Source organism: Alligator mississippiensis, chromosome 3, assembly GCF_030867095.1.
Source record: "Alligator mississippiensis isolate rAllMis1 chromosome 3, rAllMis1, whole genome shotgun sequence".
Classification (NCBI taxonomy): domain Eukaryota; kingdom Metazoa; phylum Chordata; order Crocodylia; family Alligatoridae; genus Alligator; species Alligator mississippiensis.
In genome coordinates, this window is record NC_081826.1 from 268,838,007 (window position 1) to 268,854,782 (window position 16,776).

Sequence of the window (16,776 nt, forward strand, 5' to 3'; positions counted from 1 at the left end):
AAGGCATCCTGATAATATAAAAGCACTGAGATGCCTCCCAGTCCTGGTGGGCAGCGAACATTACCAACACAAGCCACTACCTATCTTTGGCTAGCAGCAACCCCTGAGGTACTCAACTGCCTGGAGATGGTTGCAGTTTAGCTGTATTATTTAGTGCACCCTTGCAACCTGAATATTTTCACTAAGTTTAAGTGGAATCAGTGAAATATTTTTACACTGTGCACTTACTGTTGTCTTTGACAGCAATGTTTCTAGCTCTGCTGTATGTGGATAATACACATAACAGTACTGGCCTCTTTTTAAAAAATTCCACGCTACACTGCATTCTTGTTACAGCTTTAGAGAAACCAGATATAGTGTTGTGTTTGCCAGATGAGATTGTGCTAAGGACAACAAAGATTGTGCTAATCAATACACATTGCTATAGCATTGAACATATTAAGCATGAAGTAGGTAAAGAAGATTTTTACATTTCTAGGGAGAGGGGAGGACTTGGTTATACCCACTAGTTTGGGGTGAAATGGGTCCATTTCCTTCCCTAAATGTATCCTTATTAGAGAACACAAAGGTGGTGATGACCTTGCATGCAAAGCTGTGAATCAGGGGGGAACAAGCATGTTGGAAATGTTGCCTAATGTCTTTTGCCCCATACCAGTGTTATTGTCAAATCCGTCCTTTTCTTCCTCGATCTCCCCAGAAGTTTGACCAAAGTGCAAATTGTGTGTATGTATATATGTGTGTGTATGCATGTATAAGTATGCATGTGTATATATGTAGTCAGGCGTATGTGTGGATATGTGTATCTGTATGTATATATGTGTGTGTATGTGTGCATGCCTATGTGTATGTATATATGCGTATACATGTGTGTATGAATATATATGTATGCATATATGTGTATGTGTGCATGTATATGTGTACATGTATAGATGTGTATATATGCATATATTTGTATGTATATGTGTGTATACATGTGTAAGTGTATATGTATGCATGCATATGTGTATGTATGTGTACACATGTGTGTGTATATATGTATGTATACATGTATATATGTATTTATGTATATATCTGTATGTGCGCATATATGTGCACGCAGATGTGTGTACGTATATATGTGTGCATACGTGTGTGTGTGCAAGGACATGCGTACGTGTGATGGCCGGGGCAGCTTGGGGAGGGGGTGCGAGAAGACCCGCGCCCGCTGGCTCCCGCGCGGGGCAGGCTCGGGGCGCGGGCCCGGGGGGCAGCGCACAGCCCCGCGCGCGGGCTGCCCGCTCCCTCCGCCGCCGCGCGGGCCCGCCGGAGCCGGGGAGGGAGGGAAGCTGCGCGGGCCGCCGAGGCGAGGCAAGCCCAGCCGTGCCCAGCCCAGCCCCGCGTCTTCGCCCGCCGCCGCGGCAGCCGGTCCCCGCGCTCCTTGGCGCTGCTGCCCGCGGCTCCGCGCGCCGCCTAGCACAATGGGGAATCCCCGCTGGCGTCACCTGCCGGCCGGCCAATCAGCGGCCAGGGCGCGGGATTCCCGCCTCGCCTGCCGCGCGTGCTGCCTCCTTAAGCGGGCGCCGGGCGGCCGGGCGGGGGCAGCGCGGGCATGGAGTGGAAGCTGGAGCGAGCCGCCGCCCGGAGGGTGCGCACGGACGAGGCGGCGCTGTGGGTAATTGCCGCTCCGCTCCGCGGCCGGGAACGAGGCAGCGGCCGCCGCGCAGCACCACGGAGAGAGCCCGGGCGCGGCCCGCTCAGGCGAGGCTCCGGCCGGCTGCGGGACCCGCGCGGACAAGGGTGGTGCGGCAGTGGGGGGGAGGGACCCTGAGCCTCCGGCCGCCCCCGCCTCCATTCAGCCCCTGCCTCTCCCTGTCCTGTTCGCTTCAAGGAGAGGGTCCTGCGGGCGCTGGGCCGAGACCTCGGGCAGAGCAGGACGCGAAGGTGGCCGCAGCAGCCGGCGGAGGTAAGCGACCCGCCCGCGGAGCCCCGGGCAGCGCCTTGCGGAGGCGGCAGGGCGAAGGAAGGGATCTAGACAAGCCGAGTGACCCTGAAGGCAGCTGCTCCTTTTTCAGGCTGCTCCTGGCTAGAGGGCCTTGGCCCTGCGCTTAGTCGGGCTGTGGCTGGATTTGGGGTCAGGAAGGGGTGTTACCCCATGGTCAGGTGGGTGAGGGCTGTGGGGGGTGGGGTGGGGTGGGGTGGGGGGGTTGCCTTCCTCTGTAGCGGGGGACCCTCTACCCCAGGCCTCTTGAGTATACTGACAACCTCTCAGAAGCAGGACGTCAGTTGCCCTGCTTTACTTGTGGCAGGTTAGGGGGCAAGTCAGGGTTGAGGGTGGTATGATGTAGAGCTCAGATTCTGGTTGTATGGGATGGTTTGGATAGGAATGATCCTGCCTCAGTCTGTGGTTGGGCTAGATGACCTCTGGAGGTCCCTTCCAGCCCTACTTCTCTATGGGCGTTTTTACAGGTGCTGCAGGAATGTGTGTGGGGGGGGGGGGCTTTGAGAGCCTCTCTAATTAAAGCTACTGGAGTGTCTCATGTATCAGCATCCCCATGCTTCAAAATAGCCGTGCAGGTGCTTTATCTAAAGCTCCACGAGCAAGCTTTAGTTAAAGCACCCCTGCCGCCATTCTAAAGCTGATAAATGATAAATTTTATGCTGATAAACGAGATGCAGAAGCTGGCTGAAGCACAGTAAATACCATGCTCCAGTAGACTCAATTAATCATAGCGTAATTACAGCCAGTGCCGTACCTAGACTCCTGGCGGCCCTGGGTGAACTTTCAGTTATCAGGCCCCCCTTCCTCAGAGACTTTTGTTCCAAAGGTCTTTATCACATCTGTGGTATCGATGCCTTTAAATAGTTTCTTTTCAATTGATAACATTGCCAGTCCTGTATACGCACAATATTAAAACTTTTTTTGGCAATTGTAATTCCCCCCCCCCCCCCCCCCCCCCCCCCATTTTTGGGCCTCCTTTCTATCCTGGTCCCAGGCAGCTGCCCAGTTTGCCCATGCCAGTGTCTGGGTCTGATTACAGCATGTTGGAGCAGCCTCCCTGCTCATGTATAGGCACCGATTCTAAGAGGAATTTCGCTGCTTACACCTGCATTTTTCTACAATTTCCAATGTGACATGTAAACTCATTTCCATGTCACATTGGAAATTGTAGAAAAATGGGCATAAACTAATCCCATCAACATGCAACGATATTTTGGAACCTAGAAGCAGAACCCGTGATTCTTTCTTCCCAGTGCTTTGGGGGCAAATTGCTGTATAAAAGCAAGAAGTAACTAGTTGATCTGATTGAAGAGGTGCAGGTATATAGGAGCTGTCTGTGTGTGTAGCATTACCAACTGACTGGTCAAATAAGGAAGAGAAAAAACTTTGAAGGGTGAACATGTAGTGGAGAGGTGGAAATATGTTGTTATAGTTTCTTGTTTGTTAATCATCCTCAGTGAACTTGGTAACATATAGGATTCAGAATGGATGGTCCTTACCTCAAATAAGGGGCACTAAATCTACTGAGTCACTTTATAAGAATTCCTTTGTGCGATTCAGATACACAGTGTGATGCAGGAATATAGAAAGGGACCTTTAGGGGACATTTTGGAGGAGATAAGCAAGGTATCCCAAACACAGAGCATAGAACAAAAAAGCATTTGCAACAAACTGAGTCTTTTACTTGTTTGTGAAAAATAGACATAAATATTCAGAATAACCATAAAATAGACACATTCACACTATTCATAATGAGCAAAACCAAATAGAAGCTTGATGCTTGATTAAACATGTTGAGCAATGACTAAGCTATAGAAAGAAGATGCTGTTGCTTGTGGAAAGAAGCTAATGGCCAAGAAGTAGAGACTGAGTATGAGAATGTTTCAGTTTGGCAGTGCATTGCTAGCTGGCTGTTGTGTACGTGTGTTAACAGTTGCTAGCTGTACTCCATATTGTTGCATTCAGAAACATCATGGAAATGGCACCTCCCTATGGACTATGATGCTGTGAGTGAAAAGAGAATGAAATCAAACACTTGCCAGAGTTCCTAGGCTTTGGGGCCTGATTCTGCTCTTACTTTAGGCTGACTACAATGTTACAACTCCAGTGACTTCACTGGAATTAGCCTGATTTCCAACACTGTAAATGGATCATTCCTTTGATATTTTTCACATCACAGTATCTACTGCTTGTGTTGAAATATATATTAAACAAGCTAATTTTAAACAAGATGAGTGACTCTGAAATCTGATGGATCCTTAATTTTATTTTCCACTGTGCCACTTTAGAAAGCCACTGTTGCAAGAAAAGTTCAGTGACACTATACTTTGTAAGGAAAGTTCTTGCTTGAGTAGCGCTCCCTGTGTCTGGTAGGCAGTGTACTGTTAGCTGGCTGCTTTGTGTGAATCTAGCAGTCGCTACTGCACTGTCAACAGCTGCAGGGGCAGCTCACTGTGTATTTTTAATGAGAAGAACTAGGAAAGCTTCAAAAGACCAGTTTTGAAAACAGTGTGTGATGGGAAGGCAGTGTACTGTTAGCTGGTGTCAGTTTTTTCAACCAGCTAACATGCAGCTGCTATCCTACTGCACAAACTTTGATCACTGAAGTGCATCAGAACTAGTTTTGCATAGTGTATCTTCTGGGCTCTTTTTATATTCTGCTATAAAGAGGGTATTTACTGTTTTAGCTATTTCACACATTCCTGCTATCTAGAAGACACAGAAAGAGGAAACACTTGGTTGCCTTAGCTCTATGGTGCTTCATTTTGTTCAGCACTTAGATATCAGTTTAATAGAAGCCCTTATAAATACCTGAGATGGACAGAAGGCAAGCCAGGTGGCATTTTATAGACTAACTCATTCAGAGTGTCACGAGCTTGCATAGGCAACAGCTTACTTTGTCAGGGGCCGTGAATGGACTTTCAGAGGCTACAGCCTACTTTGTCAGATGCTTTGAAGAATGGACTCCAGACGAATGGACTTCTATATCAGATTACAGTGGAGGTGTCTATCAAATGCACTGTTCAAATCATCCCAGTACTCCTTTGCAAGTATCACTTTTATACTAAGTATTTTTAATTTTTTTCCTAGTTTCACTAGGTGCTAAAACTCCCTCAGCCACATTTGATTTCAGTGAGCACAAACAATACTCAGAATTTTCACATTAGCATTTACACTAGTTTTTGAAGACTCTCCTTGTGTAGTATTATTTATCAATATTAATATGTTGTTAGCCCCTCTTCAAAATCCTTGGTTCATATTTTCAGTAAAACTAGGTTTACCTCCATTCTCTGCAGAATACCTACTGTATACAACCGACAGATCAGTACACTGTCATTACCTGTTGTTTACAGGGGCCTTCCATTTACTTTCTGTTTGCAGGGAATGAAAGGGTTTGTAGCCAATTAGTTCGAATTATTGCTTTAATTACAAGATTAGTGAGATTAAAAATGAGAGAGAGTTTATTTCTTGCTAGGAATATTTTGACTAATATTAGTTTAAGGACCTATTATTGCCTTGGTTTTTGAGTCTTGATATTTATTTGACGATATCCATACATCTTATTTTGTTACTTTATTGCAAAATGAAATAGATTCTTTTTCATTATCTGAGCTCATAGGCAAGTCAAGTAACGTATGGTCCATTCATGAAAACTCTTCAAATGCAGACCTCCCACTGAAGGAAGTGGGAGATGTGCATGTGAGTATTTGAAGGGTTTGCAGGAATGGGCTCATAATAGATGTGTGTGTGATGATTAGGCAGTGTATTGTTAGTTAGCTGGCATTCACATACCAGCAACTAAACACACTTCCACATTAGCACACAACTTTGAATCAGCAGTTACACAAGAGCATAAAAATAAGCCCCTCTCTGTCAAGCTCTGATCCAGATCCTTGAAGGGGGTAAGGATATGTGTTGGTGTAACTCCTTTGGTAGGGCAACTCAGTATATAGCAGCTGTGAATCTGGGCTTTAGAATATCATTATTACAACATTTGACATCAGGAGTTAATATTTTTGTGACTGACCCTGCAAACTGTACATATATGAATAATTTAATTGACTTCTAAAGGACTAAATGCATATACGAGTATTAATTACAGAAGTAAAGATTTCAGGTTTAGATCTCGTAAGGGGATGTGCTTTTCTTACAATATTAATGTAGTTGTATAAAGTGGACATATTTTCAGATACGTTTTCTCAACTGCACCATAGCATTTTCACACAGGCCTTTTGAATTTGCAAAACCCATATTTGGATATGTAAATGATGATCTGCCTAAGCTAAGTGGGTATCTGTGCATGTTTTGTACATGCACAATCAGTAGTAAACATTTAGATAGCCTCTTAAGAACATGTGTCCCTTCCTGTCCCTAATAGAAGTATCCTTATCCTACCCTGCTTCAACACAGTCTCCACCTGCAAATTTTAAGGAGCACTTGGGTTGTTTTGCCTTTCATCTTATCTCTGCAAAATCAGTATACATAGGTACATGTAGTACATATGGACCCTCTCATTTTACATCCATGTGGGCATAACTCCAAAACTGCACACACTGATGGAGTCTGGGAAGTGAAAATCACACTGGGTTTATCTACGCAAGATGCTACTGCACAGTGGTTACTGGGCGTTTATTTAGTACTTGTATAAGCAAGTACTAAATAAATGTGCAGTAACCGGAGTTACTATGCAGTAGCGTCTTAACATGGTTTTTGCCATGTAATGCTACTGCACAGTAGTATCAGGCTGCTGCGCAGTCAGCATCTAGTGTAGATGTGTCCACCTTCAACTAAGGGATAGGAACTGCCATATTGGATCAACCCTAGAGGCCGTCCTGTCTTTGTTGATGGCCAACATCAAATGCTTCGAAGGGCATGGTCTCATTCTTAAACTCTGAAGTCTAAAGTTAGACATCCCTTTGTACCATCATCATCAGTGGTGGTGATCCCTCATCTCTTCCTATATTATTCTTATAATTAATTTTAGCTGGCTATATTTATACCTATAACTGTCCAGTCCTTTAAAAAAATCTTACAGTCTTGGCCAGTGACTTCCTGTGGCAGTGAGTTTTATGTTTTAAGCACACTATGTGAACAAAAATGTTCTTTTTTATTGGTTTTGTATTTCCCTCTCCTCTTCACCTGATGGGACTCTGGCATGTATATTACAAGTCAGAGGCCTGCGAGTTCAAGCCTTACAGCAGAAGTTGAGCTTGTGCCCAGTGTGAACACAACGGTGGAAAAATATAGGGGAATGCTGAGTTCCTACTGCTGTTGTTGTGGAGATGATGCTTTAGGTGCACGTCTTTACTGTTTTTCTTTATAGATAAATCTATAGATAGATATAGATCTTCTGGTATTTTCAAAAAGGCTAATGAATAACTCCATGCCCCTGGACAATACCTGCCCTTCTCAATGAAACATAATGGTTTTGATGTCCAAAGCTGGGTGCATCTATACGTGCGCTTTACTGCGGAGTAGTCTGATTAGCTCTGCAGTAAAGCATCACCGTCTACACATATGCTTGTATTAGGGCACAGTACAATAATGCTGTTGGGGGCAGTACTATCTTATGGCAGAGTAAGTAACCACTGACATGCATGTGTAGATGGTGACGGGCTGGCTGGGGCATTAGGGTGCTAAAGTGCGAAAGCTGCCTGCCACCTAGCCACATGGCTCCACACTCTCAGCACCCTCATGCCCCAGCCAGCTTCTCTGCTGCTAGACACTGACCCTGCTGTGCCTCTTCCCAGCCTGGGGATGCTCTGCCCTGGCTCAGATTGCTGCTGTCCCAGGTGCACATGTAGATGCTATGCCCAGAAGTAGTTTCATCTGGCTCAAATAGCTCAGGAGTGTATTGCATCGCATTAATTGCACGTGTAGATGCACCCACGGGGTGTAACAGCACATGTAATGAGTGCTGTTTACTCATACCTATGTTGCACAAAGAATATGTGGGCTAAATTCTTCGTCCAGCAGGTTGTCCTCTGGTACTCCTTGAGGATACCCTTGGCACTCCTGAAGGATTCAGTGTTTCCAGTGATATCCTCATACAGGGTTCTGACATCAGGAGCAACTGCCTATAGACCTCCTGGCAGAGGTACAACCTCGCACCAGATTTATTTTCAAGAGCCTCATAATCCTCTTGGAGTGACTGTACTGTTAATATTGGCTTGTGAATGCCACAAATAACCAGCTATCCATGCTATTTATTATAAAGAATCTGTTAGAACTGTCCATATCTTCCATCCTTCTGTGCTTCATACTGTGCCTCAAGCTATCTGCTACCTGGGTCCCAAAGCTTAATTATCCAAACTGGTCTAGCTACAATAATTCCAAATACAGAACATCCAAATAATTTAGTGTCAGGTCTTCAGGACACTTTGTGAAAGAGAAATAAGAGAACTACACAAACACACACCCAAAGAGGCAAGAAACTATTTTGTGATGGTTTTCTCTTTTTTTTTAATAAACAATCTTCATAGAATTTTCTATTTACATTTTTAATACTTAGTCTGTCATTTTCACAATTCATCAACCTTCCTTTGTTAACCTTGCAAAGCTGGCATTTTCAGTGATACCATCCCAGGGTAGTTAGAACCAAATATCTCTGCCTTGGTGTCATGGCTTTAAGTAATTCTGGAACATCAAAAACACTTGTTTCTAATATCTGGGAAACAAAGCCCATAGACTGATAGAGTATTTGCCTGAATATAAAATTAAGCAACCTATCTTCTCTTTTGAGAATTTTCATGTTGGTGACATTATTATTAATCGTTGCCAGCAATGTGAATATATGGAGAACATTTAGCCATTTGTGCCAAAATAAAAATCCAATGCTGCAAGGTTCTGAGTGCCTCATAATTTTAATCAACTTCATTGGTTTTCCTCTGCATTGTTGCAAGGTTGGACCCCTACATTAGATATAAGAATTACTAGCACAGTGGATGACAACACAAAACCAAAGAGAAATTAAAACACTTGATGGTCTAGTTTCTGGCAGCTTTTAACAGGAATGTACCATGGTTGTGTTTACATGCTGCAAAATATATTCACAGGCTGACAGACCTTTTCAAAGGTCTTCCTTCTTTTTCATGATGATCTGCCTGATCAAAGATGCTACTTCTGGCTTGATGTTTTCTATGGGCTCTTCAGGTCTCCAGAATTTCACAACTTTACCCCCTGGGCTGACAAGGTACTTCCAGAAATTCCACCGAGGTTCTTTCTTTGAAGAATCTGTAAGGATAGCATCAGAGAGCTTTAATGACACCAAACACTTGTCTGATATATCAGCTACTTAACCAAGGTTAATAAAGAAAGAGACCTACCCGCAATTTGTGTTACATGGTTCTGTTGCTTTAGGTGGATAACATGAAATAATTTTTACCTCCCTGCTGTTCTGAACTTTCTTTGTAGCAGGCCATGGCAGAGAACTACATTGTGGCCATGTCTATATTGTTTCCCAACCCAAGTCAAAGACTTCTTTCAAGAAACAAGCCTAGGATCCAGTCCTTACACTACTCTAACTACTGGCTGCTGTTATATAAAAAGTCACCACCACCACCACCCTGGTTTTTAATGGAAGGGGCTGTGGCTGTTGTGTTGTTGAAATCAGCGCTGTCAGCATATGCATTAGGTGTGCTCAGAGTTTATTTACTGGCTGGGCCTCTCACCTTAGGCACATGGACACTCTCAGTTTGGTAACCTAAATTGCCTCAAGTGTGAGATAGGTGCAGAGATGTCAAGTTCACTCAAGGCAGCAGCTGTTCTAGGTTTGTGCAAAACTTTAAATGTTTGAGTCAGTCTTCTATCAAAATGTATGCATATAAATGCCTCTCAGACCCTTACCCTTTAGGCTTGTTTAACGTGATAATGTGCCACTCCCAGTCACTTCCAAGGTGGAGAGCTTAAGATCAGTTACAGAGCATGCATTCAGGAGCCCTTTTAGCTGCCTACACTACCTAATAACTGGGCTTTGGTGACTGCAGAAAAAAGTAGACTTGTTTCCTGATAGCTTTCTCCCTGGCTCTCTCTGGTCATACCTGAAGTTGTTTACACCTAGAGGGACAAGTGAGGCACCTAAGTCCAGGAAGTGTTTTGGGTTGTGACTTCTAGTCTCAAATAGGTTACTCCGGGCTATTGGTAGGTGCCCAAATCTGGGAGAGTGAGGCAGGATTTCAGCTACACACTATCTCCAGCACTTTTAATTGGCAGATCTGCATGTCCCCTAGTTTAGCATGCCAATTGTTGTGAGGCACCTAACTCTCTTCATTCCTTGTGTGGGAAGCATAAGGCTCTTAACTCAGTGTTGTGAATTCCACTCCTGGTACCTAAATAGGTGAAGCAATTCTCAGTATCTCCATGGCTAAGTGCCCCTTGTGGATCTGGGCTTAAGGATATATCTACACAGCTCAGTGCTGTGCTATGCAGCTAGCCAGGATAGGCACATTAGCACATTGCTGTGCCTAGGCTACAAAAAGTCTTGCTTCTCGGCGGAACTGATTAGTTTGGGTGCAAGAGCATTCTAACACACCTATATTGCTTCTAGAGCTATCATATAATCTGATTCTGTTTAGCACTGTCCTGACATACCATCACTCAAAGTCACATTAAAAATCTCTGTCAGCCAAGGAAATTGAACCTAAAATTCAAGACTAGGGCTATCCTTTCATGTAAGTGTATTCTCTGTACGCTACAGGCCTGGTTCAAAGCACTTGGAATTCCATGGAGTTTTTGGCTAGCTTTAATGAGCTTGGGATGAAACTTCAAACGAACACAGCCTCATTTCTGTTTGAGAACTTTTACTTCTGTGAATAGCCCCAATGATGTCAGTAAAGAATATTTATGAATAATTTTTTCAGGCTGGACCACAAAATGACATGTTGAGGTAATGATGATCAGCAATTTACAATGCTGCAATATTTTCCTCCTAGTGTGTATGCATAATTTACATCTAAACAAACAAGAGACAAGGAGGGAATTTGCTGTTCTGCCTATGCATCAATTAACTGTACTGGAAATATTAGGATAATAATGGTCATATTCCTCTATTAAATTCTAAGAACAGTCATAGTTAATGCAGTTCTTTGGACAACTTTCCTGATGAAGCTTTTTTTTTTTGTAACAAGAAGAAAAATAATTTAAATGAGGTCATTACCCACTTGCTTTTAAAACAATAATAATGCAGTTAAAATGCAGCATAAAAGATGCAAAAAGCAAATATTTACCTACGAGAAATTTAAATGCAGGTTCTGCTTCAGATCCTAGAATCTTAATTTTGTGGAAAATGGGGAAAGTTACTCCATAGTTTCCCTTGGCAAAAGATTCTATTTCTTGGCTTGAGCTAGGCTCCGATTCTCCAAACTGATTGCAGGGAAAGGCCAGCACAGTGAAGTGGGATGGACCAAACTCTCTGTGTAATTCTTGCAGCGCAATGTAATTTTTGTCTGTGTGCTGGCAGTAACTGGCCACGTTTACAACCAGAGATGCCTTCAAGAAAATAGAAAGTGGAACATTTAGAAAGAAAGAAACTACACAGCCACTCCTGTTTGAAAAATAGATATGCCTGCTTCATCATAGTATCATTAAGTACCATAAAAACATAGCACCTGAAAACATATTTTCTTTAAGAGACATTGTTTTTATAAATATTCCTAGAATGTCTCAAACGTTACAAGGTTGTTTAAAACTAAACACAATCGGACATTTCAGGCATATGCATAGTAAATAATTGTGCATTTTATTAGTTAGATCTGATTCTAAAATGTAATCATGATATTCTCAACCATTGCAAATAAAACACAATAGTTCAGTAGTTAGAGCAGTTTAGTGCATGACACATTCTAGCTGACTATTTTACTAGATTGTCATTATTACTCTTTTATTTTTAAAGTCTAACAAAGTAAAATGTATCTGTACTTAAAGCTTATTGCTAAAAGCAGAAGGAGAAGGAACTTAGCCCATCTGTCTCCCCATCTCTTGATGCTAGTTTTATCACATATAAATGGACTACATTGCTTGTTGTTTGAAGAGTTAGGAGAGAAAGAAAAATGGTTTGAAGCTGCAACTTACTTTGCCTCTGTACTTCTCCAGAGAAACGATCCTCCCTTTTGAATCCTTCACTTCAAAAGAATAGAAGTCTTTGATTTTAGGTTTTAAGAATTTAAGTTGCAACAGACAGAGCATGACTGTGCACAACACCATGGACAGGAAAACAATAAACATCCTGGCTTTGGGCACTGAACATTTTAAAGGATAGGTGGCGAGAGGCTCCATTTTGGAAAAAAATTGAGAGAAGTCTCAGCAGGCCTGGAATGTGAGGAGGAGCTGTAACATGAAACCCGCAGCAGTTCTGCACTGAACAAAAAGGACCAGCCCCTTATTTCATCCCGCACTTAGATTAGGGGTTGGAAGCTGCTGCCACATCCCCAGTGTGCAAGTCAGCATGACCAGACTTTGAACCCCAGGTTTGACGATATATGTAAATGTCCTTCACTGTGAAAGAAATAAATTAAATCTTTATTTCAGTTATATAAAGAATCAACATTTCCCCTTAACTGACGCCTTTGAAATAGAAATATGGTATGGACAGTTAAAGAATATATGTGTATGGGACCTGGCTGTGTATCAAACTCTTTCACTGTAACTGATTTGTCTGTCTGTTCTATCCCACTGTAAGTGGAAACTAAATCAGAGTAATCTAGCACTTTAAGGCTGGGGACAAAAATGACTCATAAACCAGTACAAGAGATCAGAAACCAGTTTAAATCTGTAACACAACACGGTTAAGGACAGAAGTTACACACAAACTGGTTTAAGTGATCAGAAACTGGTTTAAACCTGTAACAGAACAGAAGCTGTAATTTTTAAACCACTTTCAAAATTACCAAAACTAGTTTAAGATAAATCTGATTGGATGTAGTATCAGACTGAACTGATATAGGTTAAAGCGGTTTATGGAGCTTCTGTCCCAGACCCATTCCTGGTTCAAGTTAACTCAGTCCCCCAGCATCCCAGGATGCTGGGCTGGGCTGTGCTATCTGCTCCAGTGAAGCAAGGTTGGCCCTGCCCCTCTGCTCCCTACCTGAAGCACTATCATTGCTCCAGCTGGCTGAGCAGGGGGTGGGGGCAGAAAATCTGGCTCTGAACCCCAGCCAGGGTCTGCCTGGTGGGTGCGGAGCAGCCCGTCACAGCCTTTTCTCCTGCTCCCCACTTGAGAGGAGGGGTCGGGTGTGATCAGACACAAGTTAAGCTGGCATGCTGAGGCACCGGGGGAGGGGAGTGAGGGGGGTTTAAGCCCCCTCCCCCACCTGCAAGGAACCCCAGCCAGGGTCTGCATGACAGGGGCAAAGCACCCCTGGTTGGCTTTTCCCCTGCTCCTCAATGGAGCAGAGGAGCAGGGGTCATGGGCAAACACCAGCCAGGCCAGCACTCTTAGGCAGAAGGGGGGAGGGGTTTTAAGCCCCCCTCCCCCTGTAACCTCAGTATGCTGGCCTGGCCCCACCCCTCCACTGGCTTCCCATGTCTGGCCACAGCCCCTGCCCCTTTGCTCCAGTAGGGAGCAGGGGAAAAGCCAACCAGGGGCTGTTTCACTCCTGCCAGGCAGACCCCAGCTGGGGTCCTGTGTGGGCAGGGGAAGGGGTTTAACCCCCCCTCCTTGGTTATGGACCCAGCTGCAGTTTGCCCTGGAGGTGGGGACAGCACCTGCCATGCTTCTGCTCCCCTGCTTCCTGCTCAAGGAGGGAAAAGGCCAGCCCTTGCTGGAGTTTTCTCCCTTTCATGAGTGGAGAGCAGGGAGCATGGCCATGCCCTGGCCTGGGACCACGCTCTGGCATGCTGAGGGAGGGGGTTTAAACCATGCCCCCCTCCACTATGGTGAGTAGTGGGCAGGGGGGAAAAGTCTGGCAGTGGCTGCCTCTCCCCCCAGGTAAACCCTGGCTGGGGCCTCAGCTTGCGAGCCCCCAGCTGGGCTGTGGTCATGCCCCCAGCTTTCTGCTTGAGCAGAGGGCAGGGGCCTGGCAGTGGCTGCCCCCTCCCCCTCAAGGAAGACCTGGCCTATGGGGCTCTCGCTGGGGCATGGCCATGCCCCCTACCCACCCCTCGAGTGGGGGCAAAACCCTGGCAGGGACTGCCTTCCCCCTCAAGCAGGAAGCATGGGACAGAATCATGGCAGGGGCTGCCCGCCCACGCAGACCAGGGCTGGGGTCCCCACACAGGTCTAGGAGGGGGTTTAAACGCCCCTCTGTCCCCACCTCTGAGTGCTGGTTCCAGGCTGGGGTCTGGTTAGGCACCCCACTTTCCGCTTGAGCTGTGGGGGCAAAAGCCTTGTAGGGGCTGCCCACCTTCAGACCCCTGCTGGGGTCCATGTGGGACTGGGATGGGGTTTTAATCTCCTCCCTCCCCACCTCAGTGTGTGAGCCCCAGGCCAGGGAATGGCTACATCCCACCTGCTCAAGGGTGGGGCAAAAGCCTGGCAGGGACTGTCCCATCCCCCAACCAGGCAGACCCTGGCTGAGGTCCCCTGCAGGCCAGGAATGGAATTTAACCCCTCCCTCCCTTCTCAGTATGCTGGCCTGGGCTGGGAGCAGGGAGCGGGGGATAAGCCTGGCAGGGGTGCCCTCCCTGCTTCCCCCCAACAGATCCAGGCTGGTGTCCATTGTGGGCCAGGGAGCGGGGTTTAAAGCTCCACTCCCCCTGGCCTCAGCATGCTGGCCCCAGGCTGGGGCCTGGCCACATTCCCTCCACTTGAGCAGGGAGGTGGGGAAAACCTTGGAGGGCTTCCCCTCCTCTCTTCCCTTTGGCAGTGGCTGGGAGGTGTGCTCTAGTGTCCCCCAGCTTCTGGCCTGAGCCACTGCAGGCATATGGCTGCATTTCTGGAATGAGAAGTGAATGTCTGTTCACTTGCGTCTTGGTTCAACGTATGCAGTTTAGACTAACCTGCAAAGATTGAATCGATTCAGCCTCAGGGTTTTTGACTGTCTGTACTTAGCCAGGAAGTTCAGTGCACATAAACCACTTATTTTTGGCCATCAGAATGACCAAAAAGGTTTAAGATAAAGCTGGATGAATGTAGTATCAGACTTAGCTCCTTTAGGTTAAATCAGTTTATTGAACTTCTGTCCTAGATCCTCTCCAGGGAGAGAGGACCCTGGGAAGGGACAACATTCACCTCACGTGGAGGGATAAGCCCCTGTTCTTGGCTAGGATGGATGATTTTTTAGATAAGGCTTTAAATTAAGATCACCAGGGAACGGGCAAACACTGACTGGAGCATGCCAAGGGACCAGCATACAAGAAAGCTCCAAAACTGGGGACACCAGGAGAGCCACTCTTGCAGTAGCTGAGAGAATCATTCTCCCTCAGTCTGATAGGAAATCAAATATCTCAACTGGAGGATTCAGGTGCCTGTACACTAATGCCAGGACCATGGGGAACAAGCAGGAGGAGCTAGCCCTCCTACTCTCCAGTGGGCATTACGATCTAGTAGGGGTTACAGAGCCCAGGTGGGACTTCTCACATGATTGGAATGTAGCTGTGATGCCCTCTGTTGGTGCTGTGAGTATCCCCTCACTCCCTGGGTCAGGCCCTAGACTCGTCTGCCATGACTTGATGGATCCGTAATAGAAAGGAGGGGTTCAGTGGTATTCCTGGCCTATAGACGGTAGTACTCACGGGGTTGATGCAGCTGGTCCTGGGCCTCCGCCTCCCCTACGCTCCAGTGCCACTCGCCAACTGTGAGGGCTGTTGTGTCATCATTCCATCTCCTGGTGCTGTCCTCTTATGGACTCCCATTGGGCCTCAGCTCCACTGGCCACAGTATGCGCTGCAGACTTGTAGTTCAAGCTTGTTGCCAGCCCCTGCTTTGGCCCTATGCCAGGCTTGGATCTGCTGTGCCTTCTGCAAGCTCAAAGATGGCTGTGCCTTTCCAGGGCCCCAGGGCAGTGCTGAGCCCCACACTCCTCTCCAGAGGTTCTGCCTAGTTCTCTTACAACTCCCCCTACTCACCCCTGGCGGGACAGTGTCGCGGGGGGGAGGAGAAAGCTGCACTGCTGGGTCGCACCCCAGCGAGCTCAGTGCTTTGCTTCCCACCTTTTTTCCCCCTGCACCTGGCTTCTGCTGGGGTTTTTAAGTCTCCCATGGCAGTGGTCACAGCGGATGTCATCAGCTGGTCGCTGCCCAGTCTGATTGACAGCTGCCTGAAAAGCCGGCGCAGCGCTGGCTTGCGCAGCTTCACCCCTGCCTCTGCCTCCCTCATAGGTAAGGAGGGCATGGTGAGAGAGTCCTAACTGTAGGTGTACCAAACAGGCCACCAAACCACAGGGAGGAGCTTGATCTGGAGTTCTCTCTAGAACTGGCAGAGGCTGCGCATGTGTGGGACCTGGTTGTCATGGATAACTTCAATGACCCAGTGTAACAGGGCACCTTCTTGGGGCTGATTTACCTTTGGCCCGCCCACCTGTTTCTGGGCCAACTGCCTACCTTCTCTCCTGCCACACCTTTTTAATTAATTGAAGATCTTAATTAGGCAGGAGGCTGCCCATTTCTTGCCCCAATGCCAGGGGGCGCTGTCTGTGGCTCCGTACCTCCCCTACACCGCAGTCCATGCCTGGTAGATGGTATCCAGCTGTTACTCTCACCAGCCCCACACTGGGCCCCAGAATCCTCCTGTCATGACCCCTCCAATATCCCTCCATTCAGATGGCCTACCCCACCGTCATTCAGGCTACCTAGCTCCCTGAAATTATTTTCCCCTCTCAGGTGTGGTCCCCCCAGCAGCTTTGGCCATACAGGCCCTGGCCTCA

The 16,776-nt window shown here is 46.4% G+C and overlaps 2 protein-coding genes across 7 annotated transcripts in view; one reads left to right on the forward strand and one right to left on the reverse strand.

Moving 5' to 3' along the window:
* Positions 1 to 1,569: 1,569 nt before the first annotated feature.
* Positions 1,570 to 16,776, forward strand: part of CDC20B (cell division cycle 20B) — an 82,137-nt gene continuing 66,930 nt past the window's right edge. For all 4 annotated transcript variants that reach the window (XM_019496074.2, XM_019496075.2, XM_019496076.2 and 1 more), the window contains exons 1-2: positions 1,570 to 1,651; positions 1,868 to 1,942. In XM_019496074.2, the coding sequence (XP_019351619.2) occupies positions 1,589 to 1,651; positions 1,868 to 1,942 (138 nt within the window). In that variant the 5' untranslated portion in view covers positions 1,570 to 1,588. The remainder of the gene's footprint in view (positions 1,652 to 1,867; positions 1,943 to 16,776) is intronic.
* GPX8 (glutathione peroxidase 8 (putative)) lies at positions 8,414 to 12,318 on the reverse strand. Of its 3 annotated transcripts, none has more exons than XM_006267308.4 (3): positions 12,047 to 12,309; positions 11,203 to 11,464; positions 8,414 to 9,211 (listed from the first exon to the last, which is right to left on the reverse strand). In XM_006267308.4, exons 1-3 carry the CDS (start codon positions 12,248 to 12,250, stop codon positions 9,048 to 9,050), a joined length of 630 nt encoding a protein of 209 aa, XP_006267370.1. In that variant the 5' UTR covers positions 12,251 to 12,309; the 3' UTR covers positions 8,414 to 9,047. The 3 variants fall into 3 exon arrangements, with proteins under 3 accessions (XP_006267370.1, XP_014449647.1, XP_014449649.1); XM_014594161.3 differs by having other exon boundaries at positions 8,964 to 9,211; positions 11,207 to 11,464; positions 12,047 to 12,316; XM_014594163.3 differs by lacking the exon at positions 11,203 to 11,464 and having other exon boundaries at positions 8,964 to 9,211; positions 12,047 to 12,318.